The sequence below is a fragment of the Ochotona princeps genome, chromosome X, assembly GCF_030435755.1.
Source record: "Ochotona princeps isolate mOchPri1 chromosome X, mOchPri1.hap1, whole genome shotgun sequence".
Taxonomy (NCBI): Eukaryota; Metazoa; Chordata; class Mammalia; order Lagomorpha; family Ochotonidae; genus Ochotona; species Ochotona princeps.
This window is the reverse complement of record NC_080865.1, coordinates 44,677,500-44,705,118: the sequence shown is the minus strand read 5'-3', so window position 1 is coordinate 44,705,118 and position 27,619 is coordinate 44,677,500. Positions and strand designations below refer to the sequence as shown.

Here is a 27,619-nt window from a genome sequence, read left to right as displayed (position 1 = left end):
ACCTTTCACAAAGCCTTGTCTTTTGGTGTCCACTCAGAACTATGAGGATTGTCCCCCACCCCCTGCCCCAACCTTTGGTCACTCAGTAAATGGACTAGAGTCATCCAAATGAGGAATATATCATCTCCAAAATCCAAAGGGGCCTGCTGGTTTTTGTTCTCTTTTTTGGCTGTAGGACAGGTCAGATGCAACAACTTAACCTCTCACATTTGCAGACATATCTCAATAAACTGTACCCCACTGGACCCTTAGACTTTTACAGACATTTCACAAAGGTACAAAGTCCTGACATTTTGTTGGATTTATTTCCCACCCTCTGACACAGAAATGTCTTACCAATAAGTCTAGAGTAGTTGCTACTTCTGTTACAATGATGTTGCCAGTGTAATATCTTGTGGAAGGGTAAGGTGATTGAAATTTCCGTAATCTAAATTGTGATATAGACCTGGAAAGTTGGTATGCCTCTGATGTGGGACAGTGAAGGTATATTCCTGCCCTTGCCAGCTGAAAGAAGCTGCTTCTGCTGGGCCTTATGGATTAGGAGGAAATTCAATAGATACACACTCGGTACTCAGCAATGTGTTAACTTACTCAAGCATTGAAGCTACATCTAGTACTATAGCTGCAATCGAAGCTGCCATGTAGTTCAGGCATTGAACTACATGTCCATTGTCACTCTCCAAGATCCACCTGTCATCTCTGTAGGCCAAATAGATAAGTCAAATGGGGATATTATAGAATTCACCACCTCTGCATTCTTCAAGTCCTTTGTGGCAGCACAAATCTCTTCCCTCCCAGAATTGCTTTTTGTTCATTATTTTCATAGTAGAAGCTGTTTTCCTAGCTTCTGATTGGCTTGTCCCACCATAATAACCCTCACTCCATAGGCCAAGGATTCTTCCAGCTGCTAAGTATGTCTATTCCAATGATGCAGGAGGCACTTGTAGACCTACTCTGAGATGAATCTGAACTAAAACTCCATTAACTATCGGATTCTGTAAGCCCCTGTGACTAATGAACCACAGTGACATTTTGGGTTTCCTGTAATTAGAGTCAGTTCAAAGGCAGTGTCCACTAGTCCCTAAAAGGGCTTAGTATTTTCCCCAATAGATAGTTTCTCATAAAAAAGCATTGATCCCTTTGAGGATCGCTGAGAGAAAGAGTAACAGTATATTATTTTCATAGTGTTCTGGAATCCTTCCTCAAGGAAACCCAGCCTCACCTTCCTCCAAAGGATTCTGTGTGTGTAAACTGGATCAAATCTAGAAATTGGCTGGGAGGCCGTGACTGTTTTATGATGTAAGTTAGGTTTCTATTCACCTGTCCTAGAAGATTTATTTCTGTACAGATCAAGTAAGAAATAACTAACACCATAGATCTGCAGGAGTCAAGACTGTTCTGATTACTGATTTTACTCTATTATACTTTTGGTAACCATACCCATTTTATCTTAAATGATTGAGTGTCACCACTTGGCCCCTACCACCTTAGGATCAAAGGATTACCATTACATTTAGGTTTCCCATTTCAGTGACTATTGTCTCATTGTGAGATCTGGCCTACAGAGATGAATAGCCATAAAGCTCTTCAAGCATGCTAGGGTTTCCCTTACAAACTTATTACTCAAGCGCATTAGTGAAACATCCATCTTCCAAACCTCCCGGTGCAGGTGAACAGGTTTAAAAGAAAAAAAATCTGCCTTAACATTCCAATTTTCTTAAGCCTTTTAGTCTCATCCTTTACTTTAAATCAAGGAAGGTCTGGCATTTTCAGTTTATTCATAATGGCCCACCTTTTTTGATCCACATGTCAGCCAACCAACCAGTGACCTAATTGTAAAACACTTTCTGACTTTCCAAGCTGCGATGTCAGTTTTTAAGACTTATTTTCTTTGAAAGGCAGAGTGACAGAAAGAGTGAAAGACAGTGAGACAAAGCTCTTTCGTCCACTGGCTCACTCCCCAAATGGCCACCACAGCCTTTATTAAGCCAGACGTCAGGAACACCATCTAGGTCTCCCACTTGGGTGGCAGGGGCCTAAGAACTTAGATCATATTCTGATTTCCCAAGTGTATTAGCAGGAAACTGGATCAGAAGTGGAGCAGCCAGAACTCAAACCAGTGCTCTGATATAGCATGCTGGCTTCACAAACAGGAGCTTAACCTGCTGCACCACAATGCTGGCCCTGCAACTGTGGCATTAAATGCAAAATTTCTGCTTAGTGGACCTATATATACATAAATTCAGCCAGATCCAGTTGTATGTTCCTTCTATGATTATTTTACATCTTTAGGTCATGTTCCCATAAATGTTCCCTGGATTTCTATCTGAATAAATTAGAAAGCACATATAACTCTTTTTGATTGTAGTGTTCCCCCTCTTCGGGGCTTCCTGGGGACTTGAGTTTAATTACAGTTCTAGAAGCAGAAAAGAACCAGCGTTGTCTTGCATGGTAGCCTCAGTTTTCTGAAACAGTGCAGGCATAATCCCTTCAGATGTATGGAAAAGCCAATACCACTGACAGTGGAAAGACCAATTCTACTGGTGGTGAAGAGGCATCTTACCCTGAGAAAGAAGACTCATGAGAATTTAGCCTTGCTAGCTGTGACTGCACCAGGGTCTTTCCACACATCCCCATGTTTACTTACAGGACCCCATTCTTTTTCATTCATCACCTTCACTTTAACAGTAGATACCGTGCAAGACTAGGAGTTCAGCTGTCATCATCATACTTCAGCTAGTTGCAGCATGAACTTTTTAGAATCTCAGACCCATGACTATAAGAGAGAAGTATCTCCTTCAGAAGACATATAGAATTGTTCAGGTCATTTATGTGGCATTTGAGCTGGGAATTCAGATTTTTGTTATCATCCTTTTGTTTCACCAGTTTGTCCAGTGATATTAGAACCAATATTATATCCATTAATTTTCCAAAAATCCCCACAAGTATATGCACAGTCGTTTAGCTACTTACCTCTTGTAAATAATTAATTAAGAGCATCCTTTGGAGATATTTTTCATATCTCCATTGTTAGATCATGCCATATATAGATTGTCAGTGTTTTCTTTACTATTGGAATTAGAGTCATAAGCATCTTGCAATCTCACCAATTGGAGAGATAGTTCTAGAAATTCTAAGACCAATTCAAGAAATTCATACTTAAAATTTTGTTCCTCTAGAATTACTTTCAGGACTACAATCTGTGTTAGGATTCCCCAGAGAAACAGAACACACGTGTGAGTGTGTGTGTGTGTGTGTGTGTGTGTGTGTGAGAGAGAGAGAGAGAGAGAGAGAGAGAGAGAGAGAGAGAGATTTTTTCTGAAGAATTTGTTCCTATGATTGTAGAAACTAAAAATTCCCACTGCATGCTATCTACCACTGGAGATCCAACAATGTTGGCGCATTAGTTCTGGATCCAAAATAACCAATAGTAAATTCTACTCCAATTCAAAGGCTTGAGAACCAGAGAGGCTTGTAATGTAAATTCTGATCTGGGTCTGTAAGTCTGAGACCTGGATCCCTGGTTTATGCCCCACACTGAAAGCAGGAGAAGACTGATGTTCCACATTTCTCAGTTTTGCAGCCAAGCAGAGAGGACAGATTCTTCTTTCTTTCTCTATTTTGTTGTTGTTGTTGTTGTTCTTTTCCAGCCTTCATTGAACTGGATGAGATCCACATACTTTGAAGAGGAAATGTGCTTTTTTCCAAGTACCAATTCAAATGCCAATTTTCTCTATAATATCCAAATATATTGTTTATCTAAATGTCTGGGAACTCCATGACCCAGTCAACTTGACATGAAATAACCATAACTCCATGCAAAGAGCAGAGTGATTATCATCCTAGGCAGAAGGAACTGCAAGTACAAGAGGCCCTGAGACCAGAGCAAGCTCAAGTATTACCAGAACAATATTCAGCTAGTGTCCCTGGAGTTTAGGACGTGGAGACTGACACAAAATAAAGTTGAAGAGATTAACACAGACCAGGTGGTGCAAACCATGGGAAAGAATTTAGATTTTATGCCAGAAATTTTGGAAGTCTATTGATACTTTTCCGTAGATCATGATGTGATCTGATTAACATTTTGCCAGATCGCCCAACTACGTAATAGATATGGCAGGGGGCAAGAATGAAAAGCAGGGCGATTAAGTATACATGTGTTGCAGCTATCTATGGAAGAGATGATGGTGGCTTAAATGGCTGTTATGGCATCATTTAGCACTAAAACCATGCTAAAGGATGTAAACATGCAGGTCATTCTCTCTTCTTCCTTTATTTAATTATAATCATAACTTTGGTCATATACCCCCCCTTGATCAAAATGAACACAAAGCTGCAGAATTAGCAATATATTCTGTTCCATCAGTAAGGCATACTTATAGTACATTTTAGATGGAATTAATTCAGATTAAGCACAATTTTGATTTTATACTTAATCACATTATTGATGAACATGGAAAAATGAGCAGGAAATAAAATGCCTTTCATCTAAGAGAAGAAAGGAAGAAAAGAGGAAAGGAGGAATGGAAGTTTAAAAGGAAGAAGGGAGGAAGAAAGTGACAAGAGAGGGAGAAATGATTGTTTATATCGTATTTGCACGATAAGAAAAGAATCAGAACTAAGAAGTCAGAAAAACTATATAGGGCAAATGTCTCCCACTCACTTGCTGTACGGCCTTGGGTAAATAAATCACTCAGGTCTTTATTTATATTTGAAATTATCAGTTGAACAACTTGTTCTAGAAAGTCTCTTCTATTCTCCAAATTGTTATTCTGAGAATAACTTTGTAGAAGTTCTGCCTTGTACAATCCAATGTATCTAATGCAACCCCATCTCTAGAGACAGGAGGTAACTTATGTGTACTCATTTTCAAGTAGGAAAGTTATGGCAAACAGAAGTTAAATGATTTCCTAAGATCACTCAAGCAGTTGATACTTTGGCCTGTGTTCTAATTTTAAAAATCTTATGAACAAATATCTAGATAAGAAACTTCTCTATATCCTTCATATCTCTCTTAGTAGTATTATTGTTATCATTTTTTGTTTTTTTTAAATTATTTATTATTTTTACTTCATTAATTACATTGTATTATGTGACACAGTTACATAGGTACTTGGGTTCTCCCCTCCCCTCCCCAAACCAGTTCCATAGTCTCCTGAGATTTCCATTATCCTCTCCCCAGTTTCCCCCCCTTCACTGAGTTCCTCTATATCATTACTCAAGTACAGTTCTTCATACACAGTCATATGTCCATCATTGTGGGCATGGACAATGGCAGAGAGTCCAGCATCCTATTGTCAAGATATACTAAACAGTTTCATTGTAAGTCCATCTTTGAAAGTAGAGTTGCATACTACATTGTATCCTCACATCTGGATATGTTAGTCTCCATTGCACAGCTACTGTACATCCCCTTAAATGAAAAGTCACAATACAAAATCAACAATAGGAAGAAAAATAGAAATTTACAATGCCATGAATATAATAACATGTTACTAGATACGACAGTCTCCATTATACAGCTATTATACATCCCCTTAAATGAAAAGCCACAAAACAAAATCAATAGGAAAAAAAGAAATTAACAACACCATGAAGTTAAATAAAATGCTACTGAATGACTAATGTGTAGCTGAAGAAATGAAAAAGAAAATCAAGAACCTTCTTGAAGAAAATGATGCTACTGTATGATCTATGAGTCACTGAATACTTTAATCACAAGAAACTGTTTTGAAGAGATGAAACTAACAAAAATAAAAACATCAAAATTCATGAGATATAGCCTCTGCTGATTTTTGTTGGTGAAATGTGTTTCTTCTAGACAACAAATAGATGGGTTTTGTTTTTTAATCCAGTCTACTAATCTATGACATTTGATTGAGCTTAACCCAATTACTTTCAGGGTCAATATGTATGGGTGGTAATTTGGTCCTGTCATTTTACGAATGGGTTGTTCATTGATTTAGTTATCTGTTGTTATTTTTTCTGGGGTGCTCTTCACATTTGCCTTCAGTTTTGCTGGGTGCTATTTCTCTTCTCTGTCAAAAGAACATCTTGAAGTATCATTTGTAGGGCAGGTTTGAAAGAGGAAAATTCTTTTAACTATTCTTTACTGTGGAATAATTTTATTTCATTTTCAAAGATGAAAGAAAGCTTTGCCGGATACGTTATCCTGGGCCAACATTTTTTTTTTCTTTTAGAATCTGGAATATGCCATTCCATTCTCTTCTTGACTATAGAGTTTCCTGTGAGAGATCTCCTGTGACTTTAATTGGCATTCCTTTATGTCAGTTGATTTTTTTCACGTGCACCTTTAAGGATATTTTCCTTATGTTCAATTGAAGAGAGCTTGATGATCATGTATCTTGGTAAAGATCGCTTTTGATCAAGCCTGTTGGGAGTTCTGTGCCCCTCCTGGATGTTGTTTCCCAATTCTTTCTCTAGATTAGGGAAATTTTCCCTTATTATTTCATTAAATATATCTGTAAAACCAGTTTCTCTTTCTGTACCTTCTGGGACTCCCGTAACTTATATTTGGTCTCTTAATGGTGTCTTTCAATTCCTGAATCCTTTTTTTGGCCTGATCCAGCTCTGCTTCCAGCTTTTTGTTTGCTTCCTCCTGGTGGCAGGATTCTGAGATTCTTTCTTCTGCTTGCTTCATTCTGTTTTTGAGACTCTCCATGTACTTTTAATTTGTTCCACTGTGTTCATTTCTGATATATCAGCCTTGATTTGCTTTATTGCTGCTATATCTTATTCCTTAAATAACATATTTAACATATGTAACATATTCCTTAAACTTCTCGAACTCTTGCATTAGCTTCTCATTGTTAATCAGAGGGTTTATAATGGTTTTTCTGAATTCTGTGTCCCCCATTTTCTCGATGTCTTCCTCAGTTAACTCTGAAGTTCATAGGGTTTTGCTCCTTTGCAGGGGAGTCTTCAGTAACATTCATTGTGCCTTTGTCTCTTCTTTTGCTCTCGGTCAGTGTACTTCTTCCTTGGGGCAGGTTTCTAAGCTGTGTTACCCACAGGCCTACAGTTCGATTTTACTTATTGCCATTGGTACGTGTCTCTTTGCTTGCCGCCAATTGTGCCATTCCCTCCAGTGAGTTCCAGGTCTGGGTTCTTATGTGAGAATTCCACCATGGTCTCTGTAGCACCAGCTCTTGGCTCACCACTCTCCACCTCCTGTGCTATCGTGCTGAGGTTGCACTGTTGTCTGTACAACCTTTCTCCCACTTTGGATTGGAGCAGGTCCCAGGATTAGAGAGACACCAGGTGTCCTATGTAGCTAGGTTGTTGGTGGTGCTGATCTTGCTGGAACCTGTTGGATGTTAGGTCTTGGTGCCACACGGACCTATTTTGACCCATACAGTGCCACAGTCGGTATTATTTTCCTGTGGGACCAGTGCAATCCACTGAACTCAGTGAGTTCTCATGAGCTCAGCACATGCGCAGTTCACTGTTGTCCCCTGCAGTCCTAAATTTTTGCCACACTGTTTAAAATGACACCTGACGTGCCCCTACTAGAGTTTTTGATCTGCTGGCCATCAGATCTGAGGGCTACCCAGACCTATCTTGGGTGGAATCTGTAGAATGCCACGTTGCAGTTCACCGAGTCAGAAATGAGCTCACTCCCAGCTCAGCATATGTTCATTCCTTTCCCTTGCCTTTGCCTCCTTATGCAAAACGGTGCCCAATTCGACCCTAGGGGCTGACTGGCCTGTGAAATCCACCCTGTTTTTGCACTGCCCGTCTGGGATCTATTGCTCTTTCTCTGCTCCTGGTCAAATCAAACAGACCAGCAGGATGAACAGTTCTTTGTCTGGGTTAACCTCCCAAGCTCCCAGTTAAAGTCCCTTCCCACTTGGTTGCTGGTGGAGTTTCAGTTGCTGGTAGAGGTCAGGTCGCCGTTAGCTGGATGCCACTGGATTATTGCAGCACCACACCATTGTTTTCGCTGCTTTCCTGTGTCTGTTAGTCTCCAGGTACCCCTCTGCTGTTGTTCTGTCCTCTCCTATTTCCTGTAATGTGTCCTCTCTGCTTCATCCTGATTAAATGTTTCTCTGTCTGTTTAAATGTGTCCTTACCCTATTCCACCATCTTGATTCTCCTGTATCCTTCATATTCAAAAGCTGCTTTTAAAGTCTGATTCAATGAGGAAACAAATCACATACCACATTTGTTCCATGTGATTTGCCATTTCCTTGGCATCATCAAAAGTGTTTATCTGCATAACAAGCCATATTTAGTGCATAACAAACCATCTAGATAGGCTACTAAGATCTAAGGTCTCATACAAGGCCTAATAGGTGATAATTACCTTCTTTTTTTTTCCTATAGCTGTACGATTCTGTGACCGGTGCCATTTGATCAAGCCAGATCGCTGCCACCACTGCTCTGTCTGTGCCATGTAAGTGATAGCCATATTTCCTCTAGGCTGAGCTTGGCCATGGATGGTTGCCTAGACAACAAAACAATTGATCCTAACCTGTAACCATGCCTCGATAAGAGCTTTTTCTGTTAAGTATAATGAGCACATGCCAAATACCCTCACAGGGATGATGATGCTTCAAAGTGTTTCAAAGGTAGGAAAAAGAAATAAAACTACATTTTAAAAATGAACTTTTTTATTTTAGAACAATTTTGTATTTATTGTGGTACTAGTTCTCATATGTGCCATACCCATTTGCCTCTATCATTAACATGTAACTTTAGTAGGATACATTTGTTACAATTAATAAATAAATGGTGATATATTATCTGTAATGGAAGTCCATACCTTATTGTGGTTTCCTCAGTTTTTCCTAATGTCCTTTATTTGTTACAGGATTCTATTCAGGATATCACATTATATTTAGTAGTCATCCTATCTTATTTCACTTTTTATTTTATTGTATTATTATTTTTTTAAATTTTGATCATCTTTACATGCTTAATTAGGGCGCAAAGGATCAAGGACTTGAGGAAAGTGGGTAATAACATTGTTTCCACGTTCTCTTTTTTCCTTCCTGTATTTGGGAGAAAGGAGGAAATAAAGGGAGAAGCCATACCCAGCCTCCCAGCCAACCCAGGGGCCCCAATGTGGGGCATGCTCTGAGGGCACTGCTCAAGTGGTTTTGATAGTCCTACAGTTCTGAATTGCTGCCGATCTCGCCACTCCAAGCACGTTGAAATCTCTCCAGAATCCACTGGCTGACATAGTCCACCTTACAGTCTCTGTTTGCCCAGATATTCACTGCCAACATGTATGTTTGCCAAAACAGGGTCTGGCACAATCTGTCACCCCAATCAGCTTGCACAGTTACCCTGTCTTAGCAGCTCTTAGCTGCCAGGTTTTCTCAGTCTTCACTTGTTTATGATCACTGTGGCAATTTTCAGGATTCATGATCAGACATGTTGTAGAATATCCCTTAACTAAGATTTGTTTGATGTTTTTCTGATGATTATCAGACTACAGCAATATGATTTGTGGGAAAAGGCCTCAGAGGTCAAGTTTCGTTGTTACTACATTATATCTGTGATACAATATAAATGTCATCACTGCATTGTTAATATTGATCATATGATTTGGGCAGTGTTTCTGAGGCTTCTTAACTGTAACATTACTACTCTTCTCTACCTTTCTATAATATAATCTTTGGAGGGGAAGTCACTATACCCAGGCTACACTAGAGGAATGATGTTCCCTCTCCATGAAAATGAAAGATCTTCTTTAGTAATTTGTGACTCTTTTTTTAAAAAAAAAAAAAAAAAGATTTATATTTTAATTTTTATCGTAAAGTCAGATATACAGAAAGGAGGAACGACAGAGAGAAATATCTTCCGTCTGATGATTCACTCTCCAAGTGACTACAGCTGCTGTAGCTGAGCCGATCCAAAGCCAGGAGCCAGGAGCATCTTCCAGGTGTCCCACACGGGTGTAGGGTCCCAAGAATTTGGGCCGTCCTCCACTGCTTTCCCAGGCCACAAGCAAGGAGCTGGATGGGAAGTGGGGCTGCCAGGATTAGAACCGGCACCCATATGGGATCCTGGCGCTTTTAAGGCGAGGATTTTAGCCGCTAGGCCACCATTCCGGGCCCATAATTTGTAACTCTTATGTGTAGAGGATTTGTCTCTTCTCCTGAGTTTATCTGTTTATACCAGTTTGATGGAATGGATGTTCATTTTTAAATGTTTTTGTTATAACCCAATACTATTTTATTTTGGAATTCAAATTCTTCCAGTTTTATAAAATACCATGTCTATGCTAATAAATATAATCAGTATACTTTCTTCCTGAGTGCTTGCTCTAACATATCACTTTAAGTCTTGATTCAAACACAGGTGAAAGCCCTAAGTTTTCTGCTTTAAAAAGAAAATATTTACGGACTCAGTGCAATGTGGCTCAATGGTTAAATCCTCGCCTTGCACTCATAGAGATCCCATACAGGCACCGGTTCATGTCTTGGCTGCTCCACTTCCCTTCCAGCTCCCTGCTTATGGCCTGAGAAAACAGTAGAGGACAGCTCACCCAATACCCATGTGGAAGCCCCTGGCTTCGGATTGGCTCAGCTCCGGCCACTGCAGCCACATGGAGAGTGAATCAGCGGATGAAAGATTTCTGTGAGGGTGTTTGGTGTGTCCTCTTTTTTCTCTCTGTGAATTTGGCTTTCTGATAAACTATCGACTTATTTATTTATTTATTTATAATATAGAGTTACAAAGAGGAAGAGAGAGAGTATCTTCCATCTGCTGGTTCACTCCAGAGATGATTGCAACAGCCAGAGCTGAGCCAGGCTGAAGCTAGGAACTAGAGCTACAGCTGAGTCTTGCTAATGACTAGCAGAGTCCCAAAGATTTGTACCATCCTGCACTGCTTTCCCAGGTTATTAGCAGAGAGCTGGATCAGAAGTGGAGCAACCAGGACAGAAATGGCACCAACATGGGATTCTAGTGTAGCAGGCAGCTTCTCTACCTGCTACACTACAGTATCCTCCTCTTTTCATATATTTTCTTCTGTAGTTCTATGAAGCTGTTATATTTTTATTTAAAAGATAAATAGATACATGGAGAGACAGAGGGAAAGAGAAAGAGAGAGCCCATGTATTAGTTCACTTTCCAAAAGCCCACTACAGCTGATGCTGAGCTCAGGCTGGAAGCAGGAGCCAGAAATGCAATTCCAGTCTCTCACGTAAGTTGTAGCAGCCCAATCACTTGAGCCATCACCACTACCTCCCAGGTTCTGCATTGACAGAAAGCTGGTGTTGGGAGCAGAACTGGGATTCAAATCCAGGTACCTTTGAATCCATTTTGATCTCAGCTGCTGAGCTAAACTCTTATTAAACTGATTATTGGGGGCCAGTGCTGTGGCATAGTGAGATAAGCCTTTGTGTGCAACACTGACATCCCATGTGAGTGCCAGTTCACATCTCAGCTTCTCCACTTCTGATCCATCCTTATTGGACCCCTGTACCCTTTTGGGAGATCCAGAAGAAGCTCCTGGCTCCTATTTCCTTCTGGCCCAGCCCTATCCCTGCCCCAGCTATCGTGGCCATTTAGGGAGTAAACCGGTAGACAGAAGATTTCACTCTTGTTCTCTTGGTCTTTCCCTCTTTCTCAGTTTGCTAAATAAATTAGATCATTTAAAAATGGTTGTTGAACAGTAAAAAGAGATCTCCTGGACCTTCCTCTATCAATATCCCAGAGCTCCCAATCTCTTTTAAAATGTGAATTCCTAGGAAAGTAACTTACTCCCGCCATTATCTGATAAAGTATTGCTGTGAATGCTCATTCTTGAACTGAGGACACAGTAGTTTTGGAGTCACTGTACTGGAACTCTTACAATGTGTGTAGTGGAACACTGTGAAAATACTGATGAAACGTTGCATTCAGTTTTGAGATCTTGCTTCATTTCCATGGCCTCACTTATCACACTATATTTTGTCCCCATTATAGGTGTGTATTAAAAATGGACCACCACTGCCCCTGGTATGTCCCTTCAATTCATTTCTCTCCTGTGAGATGGTCAAGGTTATTCAATACATCCACTTTCTTATGCATATTTGTAACATACACCTATTTATGCTGTGATAATTCACTGGGCTTTATATTTATGTGGAGGAAAGGGAAGGAGTAGCCTTTTAAAGCAAGAATAAATACACTAGCAAAGGTAGGGTAGTGAATTCCTGGAGTCACAAAGGTAATTACCTCTTGTGCATTAACTTTTGCAGTAGAGCACAGTAATGAAAAATAGCACAAGTAGTTCTCTTCAATATTACCCAGTTCAGTTCTGTTTCTGCCTGGCTTAATGTTTGATATATTCTGAGTCATTAAATTCTGTATGTCTTCTCCAGATTTGATATGTCAGACCTGGAGAATCACTGTGAATTCACTTGGCTACAAAGAAGACATGCCATAGCTTTACCAAATGTAGCTGTTGAGCCTGTGATAGGTTTTTAGCAACTAGGATCTGGGTTTGTCTGGGTGTGATAGTAATCAGCCCAGAACTATTAGACCAAATGTTTCTGTGCCTCTAAATGAAAGCAGAAACATGTGAGATGTGAGCTGATTTTTCTAGTCTGTTCTTGTTAAGAACTTTCCATTTCTGTTGAGTTTCTACACAGTGCATAATGAAGCAGCAAGAGGAACCTGCTTCCATGCCTTCATACATTAATGTGCCAGTGTGTTCTCAATCAATAGGTCTTGATTCCAATTTTTGTTCTTTTTTAGGGTTAATAACTGCATTGGATTTTCCAACTACAAATTTTTTCTTCAGTTCTTAGCTTATTCTGTTCTCTACTGCCTATACATTGCCACAACAGTCTTCAGCTATTTCATCAAGTACTGGAGAGTAAGTTTTTAAAATCTTGAAAAATGTTCCCAGAACAAATGCACACCCACTCCAATCTATGAAATTATTAATTATTCATATACTTAGTTTCTGTAATTACTAAGACTAGAATAACCAGAAGGAAAGGCATTAAAACCAAGTCTTCCATGTTGAATACCTTGAGATTTAGGAAGCTGTTGTCTAAAGATTCTAGTTAAATTAGTTTCTGTTATACATGAGAATCTTATTAAGGTTCCTCCTGTTGAGATTACCTCTTGACTCCCAGTGATTCTTTATAGTATACATCTACCATCAGTTTTTTTTAACATCCGCTTCTTACTACTTATAGATGTGAAAAATGTTGGAACTATTTCTAAATCCTCAGTTACCTAAGAACCACTCCCCCAACTGTTGTTTTAAAAAATATTTTTTTTTGTTTCCTTGGGCAAAGGACAGTTGCAAAATTCCATCTGGTCAGAAAAATATACTGACTCACCTTTGCATATGACTGTAAAGAAAATGGGGAGTCTCTTTTGAACTTTGTATGAAAAACATCGAGTTAAGAATGGCGAGAGTTGGAATTTAATACTGGCTGTTACTTGCTTCACTGGCTCATTTCCAAGAACAGATGAAACAGGTGTTGAACATGCTTTACCTTTCAAAATATGATACCAATGACTAAAATGAATCTTTGAACAACAAAAAAATTCTCACTTTCATTTTCCTTCAACTTGAAGATATCAATCACATCCCATGAATTTTCCCTCCCCATAAAAACCTTAAGCATAATTTTCGTTTATATGTGTATACAAGGTCTAGTATTAGTAGAGTGAAATGTATTCTTTTTGCTTGCTACTAGTCTCTGGAAGATACCCCTTCCCCACAAATTCAGTACTATTACTAAAACATCTGTGGTGAGGGCTGTCCAGATTGAACATGAATAACAAAAGACAGATGTGGGCAGAGGTGCTAGTTACAGCTTTGATTATCACGCAAGATCCTGTATAACAGGAATATCTCACCTCAGCTGGAGTAGCAGTAGGGAAACAGCACGAATCCTGCGACCAGAATAGAGACTAAAATAGATAAAGGCAAGAAAAACAGGTAAAGGCAAGGCAGTTAAAACTTAAATAGCTTGGAATATTCAAATTATCGCTTAGTGCTTTGATCCTTGTCAGTGTAGAAAATTATATTGCTTCCCATTGTCTCTTAAATTTGTTTAATCAATGTGGATATTTAATAACATTAAGAATCAGAAATTATGGGCTTGGCACGATAGCCTAGCAGCTAAAGTCCTTGCCTTGCATGTGCCGCCATGATCTCATTTGGACACCCGTTCGTGGCTCCTGGCTCCTGGCTTCAGATTAGTTCAGCTCCAGCCATTGCAGCCACTTGGGGAGTGAATCATCAGATGGAAGATCTTCCTCTCTGTCTCCTCCTCTCTGTAGACCTTCCAATAAAAATAAATACATCTGAAAGCAAAAACAAAAGCAAACAAAAAAGAATCAGGAATTATACTATGGCCCTCAAAAGCTGTTCAACTCAGAGTACCAAACAAAGCCACATCAGAAATGATGTTTTCTCATAAATTTTCTCCAGCTACAAAATACTTTACCATGGCACACACCCTTACATCTTTTGTTTTACTCCTTTCCATAGCACAAAATCTGCATGACCTGTGTGGGATTCTTTCCACATGCTAGGCTGCCATCCTAAATGGAAAGAGGGTTAGCTTCATCCAGTCAGTGGAAAAGTGTCAGGCAGTCTTCACCACAGATTTTTCTTGATCCTAAACACAGTGGGTTACTGTTTAAGAATCACCTTTAGCTTCATAATAAACAATACTGCATTTCACACATTTTGCCTTTAGTCAGGCAGTGTCCAAATACCACAAGGCCAGCCACAAGCTGTATGCTTTTTTTCATTTGTGAAAGATGATATTTGGCTATGAATTAATCACCAGAAACGTACCAGTTTTCAACAAGCAGTCCCAAGTATAAACATAGCCTTGTCTTCCTACTTCACTCATTTCTTTCCTCCATGGTAGACTAGATCGCATCTGACAGATGAGAGGTGTGAAAACCTGTCTTGGCTTGCCCTCATAATCAAAAGGGCACTGATAGTTCAGGGGAAAGCTTCTTTGTAGTCTCTTCAGTCAGTGAACATGTTAGTGTGTGCTTCAGGGCTGGCTTTCTCAGTTTAAGTTGAGTCTTCCCTTAAAATTAACAGCAAACACTATCATGTATTTTAAAAGCTGTGTATCAGGGGGACAAACTGTGTCCTGAAGAACAACCAACTCCATTTGTCGGGTTCTTGATAGTTTCTGAAGTACTTTCATATCCATTGTCTCATCCAATCCTTACAACAATCCTACGAAGTCAGCAAAGCAAGAATCATAGTCTCCTTGAGAAATGATCAGACTGCGATTCACAGTAGTTAAGTGAGTTTCCCAGGCTAACCTAGCTTGTAAGTTCCCAGATCAAGGCCTGAACTTAAGTCAACCCTAAACCTATTAATCTGACACACTGTATCATGACCTATTGTCTATAATGACTCTGCTACAGAGAAACTACTGTTTCATAACAAAGAATTGAGAAGACTGCCAGACCATTTCTTTGCTCTCAGTGTTTGCTTACACTAAGATTTCAAAATATTGCACCAAGACAAACTTACTTTTAATTCCATTTTTCCCAAAGTTTTTGAAGTACCTTTATATATTGTCTCCCACCTGGACCTTGAATCTCTTCATAGAGTCTATGAATTATTTCAGAAGATAGCAGTATTTATCTGTTAGTATTTCCTTACATTGCCTGTGGTGATTATTGCTTTGAGTGAATTGGAATGATTATCTCCTAAGAAAATATTTTTTGAGCCTAAGGCTGTCACCTTCTCACAGAAAAAGATTAATACTGAGAACTCTTTCCAGGCACAGCACAACAGATATACTTTGGCATTGAAGGAGTTCTGCAAGAATAACCCGAGAGTGGAGGGAGACTTCCAGCCGAGCCACACAGCGTGTAGACTGACTATGTCCATCCCTCTTGCCCGCCATTTCTTATTGACCTTTTCAATGTAAAAAAATAAGTAAAATAAATGTGAGCTTTAAAATATTTTTTAAACATACTCAAAAAGTAGAGACCATGAAAGCAAAGCCCCATTAAGATGAAAACCGCTGCAAAGCAATATACGAAAGTTTCCTATACAGGAGAGATACAGAAAACAAAACCAATCCTATTCAATTTGGGTGCATAGGCCAAGATTTTGTAGATTTCATTTCAAATAAGTCTGCGCTATGCTTATTGTTGGGCTGCTCTTGCCCTATAAAATTTCATTCAGACCTCGCCACAGCAAAGTCATCTGACTGACTGGCTTACTTTTCCTCATCTTCACCCCTCAAATGTATACATCCCAGAAGAATCCCAATATTTTCTTATGTAAAAAAATGAGTAAAAATAGCCTCTTGGAAGAAAAAATAAATCTGTACTCTGAACATATCAAATGTTGCCAAGCCTCAACTTTTCCTTTCCACACTAGACTATCATTTGAAAAGGAAGGATCACTTAGAATCAGCTCTAGCTTTATTAGCGAAAGCGTTTGGAAATATCTCAAACAATTCATCACACAAAAATAATGATCATCATACAACAGGAGGAAGTAAAGAATAGCCATCCCCCCAACTGGTCACTCCAATATTGAACATGTTTTCTAACATTCTCTTCAGAAGACAAAAAATTTTATATGCCATTAGTGCTGAAAAAATTTAGAACGCTCATCTTGCTCAGGATTGTATGTATAACAAAGAAGAAGCAAGCAATTTGGCACCACATGTAATAAAGGTGTCCCAAATAATTATAAAAAATCTTTAGCCACATATTACTTATTTTTTATAATTACCCATAAAACGCTGCTTGACAGCTATTCCACAGAATGTAATAAACCAGCACATTCCACGTCAGTTGTGAAAAAACAATCACACATAGTTTGCAGCCACTTTAAAGACAAATCATGACCTATAGGTGGGACATTTTTTAAATTCTATGTGTTTTAACTTCCTACATAAATCCTTGTGACATTTTCAACACACATATGTCCTAGGAAAATGACATATAAAGAATTTCAGAATAGCTCACCTTGAGACAAGAGGATGAGCCATAAGACCCCATGGTCACCTCTAGTCAGTGATTTGTAATTCTCAAACTTAATGGAGGACAGGCTTTAAATGTTGCATGCCAGTTATGGCATGAGTGTGCCCTTTTCACATTATCTTTTGCTAACTGGTATGTTATATATTTTACACGGCACTGCACTTACACAAGAATGTTTGTTGGTCAAGTGTATATCCATAATGAAAGTAAATTCATGGTCATCAATAGAAAGAATACTTGCATAAAACTTACAAAATGTAGTTTCTTAAATTATACATGCGAATAATTACTGATCTATATTTAAATAGAAGTCTAGCCAAGCTGTATATTCTAACCTTTTGTTTTGTTTGCTTACTATTTCTTTTCCAGGGGGAATTGCCCAGTGTTCGCTCTAAGTTCCATGTACTTTTTCTCCTCTTCGTGGCCTGTATGTTTTTTGTCAGCCTTGTGATTCTCTTTGGTTACCACTGTTGGCTTGTCAGCAGAAACAAAACTACCTTAGGTAAGACTGTGTGTCACAGGAAAAAAAAAATATATATATATATATACACACACACACACACACACACACATATATACACACATATATATACATATATATTAGATGATCTGTGGATGTTCCAAAAAAGAGAAGAACTTCTAATGAAGCATTTTAGCCAGTGATCTCTCTGATTGATGCAAGTACATTTTATCAAAATGAAGTGCCACATTGATGACACTACAGACTAAATAGACGACTACTAAATGAAGCCCACACAAAAACAAAAATAACCATTGCTTTTTATAGTGTATATTGGGTGATAATACCACAGATTTATAGTTTTAAGATTTCTAAATAGTGTGCTCCATAAGGAATAAAGGAGAGAATCAGTACAGAAGAGAATAACAGAAGGAGGAGGTCGATAAATATAGAAGAATCTATTTTATTGCGCACATCAGGAATCAGAGTCCTGAGAAAGAATCCAATCAACAAGAATCCAACATTCTCGAGAAAGACTAAATTGTTGAATATCTCTAATAATTACGTTGCTGTGTAGGACTGTGGGGTTAAATACATTGACCAAGTGAATCTCTAGGAAATGAGTACAAATTTTTTTTTTTCTGTTGGTTGCTCTATACTCGAAACTTTGTTATTACGTGGAAAATTATATTTCTGATAGAGTCCACTACAGTAATTTTTTTCAACTGTGGTGAAGCAAATATTTACACTGTCCACAAATTATTACGTAAGGAGTGAAGAAAAAGTATTCATGTGTTGGATGTTTGGCTAGGAGAGGTCTGAGAAAAGTTTAGTGTGAAAGCCACTACTCATTGGAAATCATTCACAGATAATGTTAACAGCCAAGAAAGTATTTGCCCCCGTTTTCTAAATCAAATATATATGTAGCACTTAGTTGCTAGGGTGGTAAATTAGCACATTTAGCTTAGAAATCTACTGCAAAGTACAAAAGTACTAAAAGCTTCATGATAACAGAGTTTGAAAATGAAGAATAAATGGGAAATGGTCAGATGCAGCCTGAGTCCAACAGTGAATGCGTTTGCTTAATGGGATAAATGTGTGTCTAAAAATAATTTGCACTAACATGGTCCAATTCTGTTTAGTCTTTGAGGTGATTATAGTTCGCCCAGTGACATTTTATCTGTAGTACAACTCAGTTTTTTGCATTACAGACTCCTTTGTGAACATCTTCATTTCTAAAATGTTTCAAAACCAAATCAATGTCATTATCATCTCTTTGTATGTCATTACTTTGGACTTAGCTCTAAAGATGGAAGCTATTTGGCTGGTATGGCCATTTAGATTCAAATCAAATGCTGTTAAATATATGCCCTTACTCTTTGAATCCAGCAGTGCAAAATACACATTACCCCCATGGCTGCTTAATTATTTTTACCGTCATGTGCTTCCCCTGCCTTGTAGAAAGTAAAAGTCATGGTTCTTCATTTGAAAAACAAGTTTGTCTTTTCAGTGAGCTGATATTTACTATTTAGCAATAACTAATGAGAGACCTTTACTACCAAAGGAAAAATGTATCATAAATAAGTCACATTCCTAGAAAACCGTAAAGTCATACTGTCTGAAATCTATTCCTTTATTGCTTTTTAAAAATCTTTTCTTCAATTTCCCTACCCTCTTCTAGAAGCCTTCTGCACTCCAGTGTTTACAAGTGGCCCAGAGAAAAATGGGTTTAACCTTGGCTTCATTAAGAATATCCAGCAGGTGTTTGGAGATAACAAGAAGTTCTGGTTAATACCTATTGGGTCCAGGTAAGTAATTACTACAACTAAAAGAAGTTGATGCTGGATCATGCCTTGAAGTGGCAAAGTCCATGTTGATTGTAGTATATGTCAGCTATCAGTCCAATGTGAAAAACTATTCCCCAAGAAAATGCTCAACAGAATGAGGATTTGCTGTTGCATATGTGTGTGGGCAATATGGGAAATGGTTACTACATTTTAAATGAATAGTATAACACCTCAAATGGTGTGTGCACTAGTTTAAAATATGAACAAATATATACAGCAGAAAAAATTACAAAGGAGAAATGAATACAGAAATGCTAAAAGCAGTAACTTATTTTTCCTTACTCCACTTTTCCTATTTTGGCATGAAGTGCTAATATTATTTGTATGAAGAGAGAAATTAAAATAAAAAGCAATAACAAAGATTAACAGATTGTAATTCTTAGAATTACAACAGTTCAGGGACAGCAGTGAACAAGAAATGAGCAGAGCAAGCTTGTGTCTTCTGAATGACTTTGAGAGGCAGATTGAATCATCAGCTAGACTAGTTGGGAGCAGTTTGTTTGCTTCCTTCTTACAGTCCCCTTAGATATATTCTTCATACAGGGACAATTCATTTTCACTCTTTGATGACATTTTGTTAAGGAATATTTTCTCTCCTCATTCACTACCCTGATACTGCCTCTGCATCAGTTAGTGTTCTATAGGCTTATTTATTTGAGATGTGGTGTATCCTACTACCCTGACCATAAATGATAAGACAAAGCTGTGTCATGAGAAGCATTGATTATGGTGCATGTGTGTAAAGATGATCCCAATCACACACATACACACACACACACACCACCAACCACCTCATCAAATGGAAGTATGCAGTGAATCTTCTCAGGAATAAAGAACAAAAACAAAACTCAAAGCCCATTCACAAATAATCAGTAAACTTACATTCTCTGTGGAGTGCTCTCAATAAAACCTATCAACTTTAAATTCATTACATTCATGAACGGGAGAAAAAGCATAAGGTAATAGCAAATGGAAAATACAAAACTTACTCAGATTTCAATTTGAAGTTTATTCAGATAGATAGAAACAAGTGTTCAAACTGCTAAATGCCCCCCATATATCCCATTTGTTAATGGCCAGAAACTAACCAGTGAGGTGGCCCTCACTTACTGTAGATTGTCACAAAGTGTATCACAAATGTGGATAATTGTCTCCAAAATCTGTATTTTTGAGATACCTAACTCTGACTCTCATAGTTCCTGATAAACATTTTTTCTATAAAACCAAATAAATAACAGGATACCCATCCAGGCAATTATGTCCCTCCAATTCACAGCAACTTATCACCATTAAAAACTCGACGATTCTGCTCAAATTTCTTGAAAAATTAGAGCCAAAGCAGTAAAATAATACGATATAAATTGGGATCAGCATCACTAAATATGTGTGTGCATATTGTCCTACTGGGCATTGTGGAAAGTAAGTTTTTTATGATCAATACTGATACATACAAACAACATATGGAAGTAGAAGGCAATATAAGAAATGAATGATGCTATTACAAGGATATATTACACCATCACTTTAGAAAATAAACCTAAAATGTTCCTGGGAATCTGCCTCTCAGTACTGAAGATTATTACCCTAAAAAACAAGTCCCTGTCAGCCACAAAAGTTCATGTCTTCCTTTCCCCACCAGCCCCGGTGATGGCCACTCCTTCCCCATGAGGTCTATGAATGAGTCACAGAATCCACTGCTAGCAAATGAAGAGCCTTGGGAAGACAATGAGGATGACAACCGAGGTAAGCTGGCTCAAAAGAAGTCTTATCTTCACCTGACAAACCAACCGTATTGTAAGATCCATCTTAGTACAACCAATATGATGTGTCAAAGGCATAGTGTCCAGATGGATTATCATAAGCATGTCAGTCTTGTAAGTATCCTCTGGATAAAGTAGGATCAGGATCATTGTTTAACAAAATGTGGACATATTGGGTGCAATAAGATGGAAGCTTGTGAGGTCCCTTACCAGTTTGGTACATAATTTATAACCAATCAAAGAAATCAAGAAACTAACAAAGAGTGCTGTGCATGTTTGTAAACAATCCTGCTGGGTAGTGTAAAGCTTTAGTTCATCCAATGAATGAGCAGTACCTTATCTCTACCCTCTTTCATTCGGTTTAATTTAATTTACTAGTGTACCCTCTTTCAGAATACTTGAAATGTGTTAACTCACTCATATGTGGAGTCTAAAAAGGTGACCTTGTAGACAAGGATAGTGGTGGTTACCACAGGTTTGAGAAGAAAGGGGGCATAGGGAATGAAGTACAAAGATTGATTAGTGGATGGTAAGTTATAGTGGGATAGAAGTAAGAAGTTCTGGGCTTCTCTTGAATGGTAGGATGTAATGTTAAAGTAGTGTCTATTTCTCCACAGCAAAGATAAAGATAGGATTTTGGATTATTTCACTGTCAAAAAAGATGTTAAATGCCTGAAGAGATAAATATGTTTGTGATGTATATATGTCCCAAAATACCACATAGTTTCCCATAAATATGCACAACTTGTAGATGTAATTTTTTTAATAAAAATGAAAAACAATAAAAGGTATTATATCATGGCAAACCTTCTCAGACATGGTAGTCTACTTTTCTAGAAGATAAAAGAGCAAAGGAAAATAAAGGAAGCAGAACTTTGCTCCTCCAATTTTCTCCTGCTAGATCATTGTATCATCTCGAGGCCTTTGATGGTGAAGAACTCAGTTTTATTCTCATGTTATGTATCCCCATTGCCAGTCCTGTGCTTTCTGTCTACCTGTCGCTCTGCCTACTTCTGTGCCTCTAACATCTACCTATGTTGCTAATAGCAGGCGGCAGAAACTGGTTTATAGCTGCTGATCCCAGTAAAGCAGTAGCCAGTGGCAATTTTGAGTGGAGACTCATAATAGTTAACACAACCTATACCTGTGGTGAGACTGAAGGACATTGAAAGGCACAGAGGAAAACCAGCATTTTTAAACTTTTACCCAGTTAAAATATCCAGGCCCCAAGTTCTAAACCTGGAAGTTTACTTTTAGAGGGAAAGCTTTTTGCCAGGACTAAGGAAGACAAAAAAAAAACCCAAAATCCATAGTTACTGAAGAAAACAATGTTTGCCCAACCCAAAGAACACAAGCAACAACCTTGCCTCCTGCTGACTATTGGAAATCTGAGTATATTTTGACTTATCAACCTTCAGTTTTCAGGCTTTCTGAATATACTTTTACTTAGAATAATTACAAATAATAACTCTGGAATTAAGAAACTTAAACTTGGGGCAGGGTAGCAAGGAGAGGCTGCTGTGATGGCTCAATTGGCTAATCTTTCCCTGGGAAGCACTGGGATCCCATATGGGCACCGGTACTTGTCCTGGCTGCTCCACTTCACTTCCAGCGCTCTGCTGGGAAAGCAGTCAAGGACAGCCCAAAGCCTTGGGACTCTGCACCCGCATGGGAGACCAGGAAGAGGCTCCTGCCTTCAAATCAACTCAGCTCTCGTTGTTGTGGTCATTTGGGGGAGTGAATGAGTGGATGGAAGATCTTTCTGTTTCTCTCCTCCTCTCTGTAAATATGTATTTCCAATAAAAAAATCTTTAAGGAAAAAAAAGAAGAAACAGACCTAAGCTCTCCCTAGCTTTAGGTAACTGCCTAGTCTGCTTTCTAACTAGGAATGTGTTACACTGCTAGGAGTAAAGCAGCCAATAGTTACTGGTTGTTCCAAGCTTGGTTAATACCAAATTTGTGTTAATTGTACCAGTGTGTCAGCATAGTTGTTTATCCTGTTTTTTTAAAGATATGGTGGAAACTGCACAATAGTGTAGCAGAAGGTGGGGGATGGTGGCTGAGAGACGCATTCCCAGCCCCCAGGCATGCCACATGCCACTGTGTGGTTTGAGAACTGCAGATTGTTCTGGGAAAAGGTTCTGGGAGTGTGTTGGAGCAAGGACTGCCGAACACATGTTTGACAGGTAGGGAGTGACTCTAGGGATTTCTGTCAACCAGACAACTGTGCTCATGGCTATGCAAGGGAGCTGAGACCTGAGGGCATGTCTGGGCCAGGCCAAGGTACCCAGCCATGTGGGAGATCTGGGCTGGGCTAAGTGGCATCACCCACTTCCCATGAGCTCACACATGAAAGCTTGGTTGAGCTAGGCTGCAGTACCAGTGTGACAGTTTTGGAACACTGGGTGGGCCACAGTAGACTGGGTCACAGCACCCACCAGAAGAGAGAACCAGATCTGGGGGCTGATTTTGTAAGGGATTTATGAGGTCACCTCTGTGGGACTGCAGCATCTGTCAGTTGCTTGAGAGCGGGGGATGGTGATAGGCTAAGCCAGGATGGACTGGAGAACTCAACAACACTCATTTGTACCAGGGCTGGGAGGAGGCTTGGATGGACTAGGCTACAACACCTACCGATATATGCAAAGGCCTGGATAGACCATGCCAAGCAAGGCCATGGCACCTCCTGGCATTCCTAGGTTCTGGGGCTGGGGAACTTGGAAAACTCCCATGTTAGGCCACAGCTTCCGCTAGAGAGCACAATAACCGGGAATGGTGATGGGCCAAGCCAGGCAAAGCTTCAGCACTCCTCAGTATATGTGTGGGCCAGATCTACAGGCAGGCCAGGCTGCAGCACCCACTGGCATACTGAAGGTCCAAGACAGAATGTGAGCCACATCCAGCTGGACTAGGCTGCAACACCTGCCAGCATACACAAGGTCCATGGCTGGGACCAGACCTGGTAGGGGAACTTTGAGGAGTCCCTGCTGGGTTGCACCTCCCACAAATGAGTGCACGAACTGGGGCTGGGGGCAGACCAGGCTGTGCAAGACTGTACATTCCATCAGCATGTGCGTAGGCTAGGTCTAGGGGCAGGATAGGCTGGGCTAGACAGCAGCACCCGCCAGTTCACATCAGAGCCATGTCTGGGATAAGCCAGTATGGACTAGGCTATAGCACCTACTGGCAAAAGCTGGAATGGATGTAGGCCCCTAGGGCTAGGCCACAGTACCCACTGTGCCAGGAATGGGTATGGGCCATGCCAGACTAGGACATAGCACCCCCTGGCACATGCAAAACCCAGGGTTGGGAGTGGGCCTGATAGGAGAACTTTAGGGGTATCCCTGTTAGGCCACTGGTGAGCATGAGAGCTGGGGCTGTGGGTAGGCTGGTCCAAGCAGGGCTGTAGCACATGTCAACTGGCATGTGAACTAGGTTTGGGCATGGACCAAGCTGGGCGAGGCTGCCATACCCACTGGTGGCACGAGAACCAGAATGAATGCAGGCCAGCCACGTTAGGCTGCAGCCTCTGTTGGCATGTGCCGGAACTAGGTGCTAGTCAAATCAGGCTGGACTGCAGTGCTCCCTGGCAAGTGGAAAATCTGGGCCTAGGAGTGGGCCTGATAGAGGAACTGTGGGCACTCCCCTGCTAGGCTGCAGCTTCTGCTGGTGGGCATGACATCCAGGGCTAGAAGCGAACTGGGGTGGACAAAGTGGTAAGACTGTTGGCATGCATGTCATTCAGGGCTGGGGGCTTTTTGGTCTAAGCTAAGCCAGAGCACCCATGGGTACTCACAAAAGTGAGATGGAATGAAGGACAGTCCAGGCTAGGCCACAGAATATACCAACACACACAAAACTGGGGCTGGTTGTGGGTCTGATAGGAATGATTGGGGGTTCCCCAGACTGGGTTGTGGCATCCATAGGTTTGCCTGATAGATGGAGCTGGGGGCAGAACTGACCAGACAGCCGCATCTACCAATATGTGCATTGGCTGGTGCAGGTGATGGACTGAACCTGATCCTGCACTAGCTGGTGCACACGAGTCAAGTCTGAGATCAGCCCAGGCAAGGTTTCTTGGGGACTCTCCAACTAGATTCTTGAACTCAAACCCTGGCCACAAGTGAAATCACAAGATCTGGTTTTGGAGTATATGTATGAGGACTGGGCCTCCTCATTTGCTGATGCCTGTGCAGTGGACAGCATGCCCAGATGCACACAGAGGACATGACAGTCAGCTCATCTAGGCCAGCAGAGAACGTTGAGTGCCTGGTCAGGGGACAGAAAACAGAACAGGTTGAACAAGCTTTGCAGTAAATGTCTGGGTCTGTGATTGCACTAAGGTGGACTCCCTGCCAACAGACCTTGGAAAGATTTTCTAAACCGTGGTGCCATGAACTTGAAAGTGTCTCAGAACTCTCAAAATCACTTAAGTAATACATTGGGAATACTCTTCCCCACAGTGGGGTGTCTAAGGTGTCATCCAATGATTGTCCCCCATCCCTAGGTGTTGATCTGGATTGACAGCAAGAAATGGCTTCTGTTCCCGTCACAGTGGACACAGGAGAAAACAAAAACTGAAACATTTGTCCCATCCACTTTCCTCCATATCTGACACTCCCCACCCTAATCAGAAGTCCATATGGGCATGCATCCCACTCAACTATGTAAACAATATTAAAAATAAAAATAAAAATGGAAATTATAAAGCTTAGTATAAAAAGGAATAAATTCTGAAGAAATCAGGGACTTAACGAATCTTGTAAAAATATATTTAATTTATTTGAAAGAGAGAGAGAGATGCTTAATCCAGTTGTCTCATTAGGATGAGAGGGAGTCAACTACTTGAGTCATCAGAGTCCAGAACTCAGACGCTCCAATATGGAATGCAGGTGTCCTGAGTTGCATCTTAATGGCTGTACCCAGTGCCTTGTCCTGACTTAATTGGATCTTTACCTAGTTTGAGATAATACTATGGTGAAAAGTACACTTTTCTGAGTATTGACTTGACAGGTAAGACCCTTTAAGTGTGCATGTAGCATCACATTATGGGAAGATTACTTTTCCACATATATTGTTCTACTTGAAAAGCAGGGAGAGGTTTTCCATCTGCTGATTTGGTCTCTGAATGCCAGCAACAACTAGAACTCCTTCAGGGTCTCCCATGTGGGTGACAGGGGCCCAAGCACTTGAGCCATGATCCACTGCCTTGCAGGATGCATTAGTTCCATGTGATCTTCAGAGCAGATTCAATGGGCATCTTTATAAAGATTTTTTAAGAGACTTGATACTATGTTTTAGATTTGAGGAAGTGATCCAGAAATGTCTGTTTTTATTACTGCTTTTGCTCATGTAAGTTTTTCTGTAGCCTAAATAAAAATATTAGGGCTTGTATCATGTCCTTCTACTCTATTCAAAACTGGGATCCCTTTCCTCCAAATTGAGTGGGTGATGTTTATGGCCCTGTCAAAGGTTCCATGAATAATAAGCTGAGTATCATTCTCAGGATGGCGGTTAAATGCAAACTGCTGTGAGTCAAAGTCTCCCTGTGGGTGAAACCCATGAAGAACTCTTCCAGCCTTCTCAGTGGAACTAACTCTAGTTCCTTAGTATTTTCTGGTAGAGCTGATTTCTGAAAATTTTTTTTGTCTTTATGGCTTTAATACCTTTATGAATATTTTGTATCCTTTTATTGTTTCCACAAATGACAAAGCCTATGCCATTTTCCAGTCATCTCTCCTTTAAAATTATTTGCTGAGTTCTTTGATTCTGAACATTTATTTGAGATACAGTATCCCTGGCAATCCAAAAGTAACTGCAGCCAATATTCCCTAGGCAGTGAACTTAACAGAATTGTTGACAGACACCACCAGAGGAAAATGACTTCTTCCATTTACAATAATGTAATTTTTTGGTTTTTTTATGTGTATACTTTTTTATTTATTGATTGTAAAAATTTTAAAGCATGCAACATTATGTTTTTAAGGATTGATGCCAGGGCTTGATTTCTAGCTCAAAGTATAATACTTAGCTTACTATAAATGATATACATTGCGTAATGTAAACCATTCTAAAATATATATGAAATAATATAATATGGTAGTAACAATAACCTGTTAAGTAAATGTGCATATACATAATGAGGTGATTACTAGAGTTGAGTAATTTAACATCTACATCATTCCACATACTTATTTTGTATGCATGTGTGGTAAGAATAACTAAAATCAACTCTCTTAGAAAATTTCCTGTAGGCAGTAGTACAATATTATTAACTGTAGTCTCAATGTTGCACTTTAGATCTCTAGATTTATTTACCCTACATAACTGCCATTTTAAAAACACTGGCTAAACCTCCCATTTCTCTCACTTCCTGCTGATAGCCATTATCCTATTGTCTTATTTCTATGTGTTTTTTTTTTAGATCCACACATAAGAAGGATCATGTATTATGTTAGTTTGTGCTAATTTATGTCAAATTTTATCCATTTTATTGCAAATGGCAGGATTTCAGCCCTTCTTTTTTAAAAAGTTGAATAATAATCTTGTATATCACAGTTTATTTGCCTACTCGCAAACATTTCCATTATTTC

General features: G+C 39.6%; 1 protein-coding gene across 3 annotated transcripts in view; it reads left to right on the top strand.

Moving 5' to 3' along the window:
• The window catches only part of ZDHHC15 (zinc finger DHHC-type palmitoyltransferase 15), a 110,511-nt gene that overhangs the window by 47,883 nt on the left and 35,009 nt on the right, over positions 1 to 27,619 (top strand). For 2 of the 3 annotated variants that reach the window (XM_058659051.1, XM_004592769.3), the window contains exons 5-10: positions 8,347 to 8,416; positions 11,941 to 11,973; positions 12,715 to 12,835; positions 17,329 to 17,461; positions 19,101 to 19,227; positions 20,906 to 21,009. In XM_058659051.1, coding sequence (XP_058515034.1) covers positions 8,347 to 8,416; positions 11,941 to 11,973; positions 12,715 to 12,835; positions 17,329 to 17,461; positions 19,101 to 19,227; positions 20,906 to 21,009 — 588 coding nt within the window. Of the gene's footprint in view, positions 1 to 8,346; positions 8,417 to 11,940; positions 11,974 to 12,714; positions 12,836 to 17,328; positions 17,462 to 19,100; positions 19,228 to 20,905; positions 21,010 to 25,533; positions 25,669 to 27,619 lie in introns of those variants that run through there. The other variant, XM_058659052.1, reaches the window with a different exon arrangement.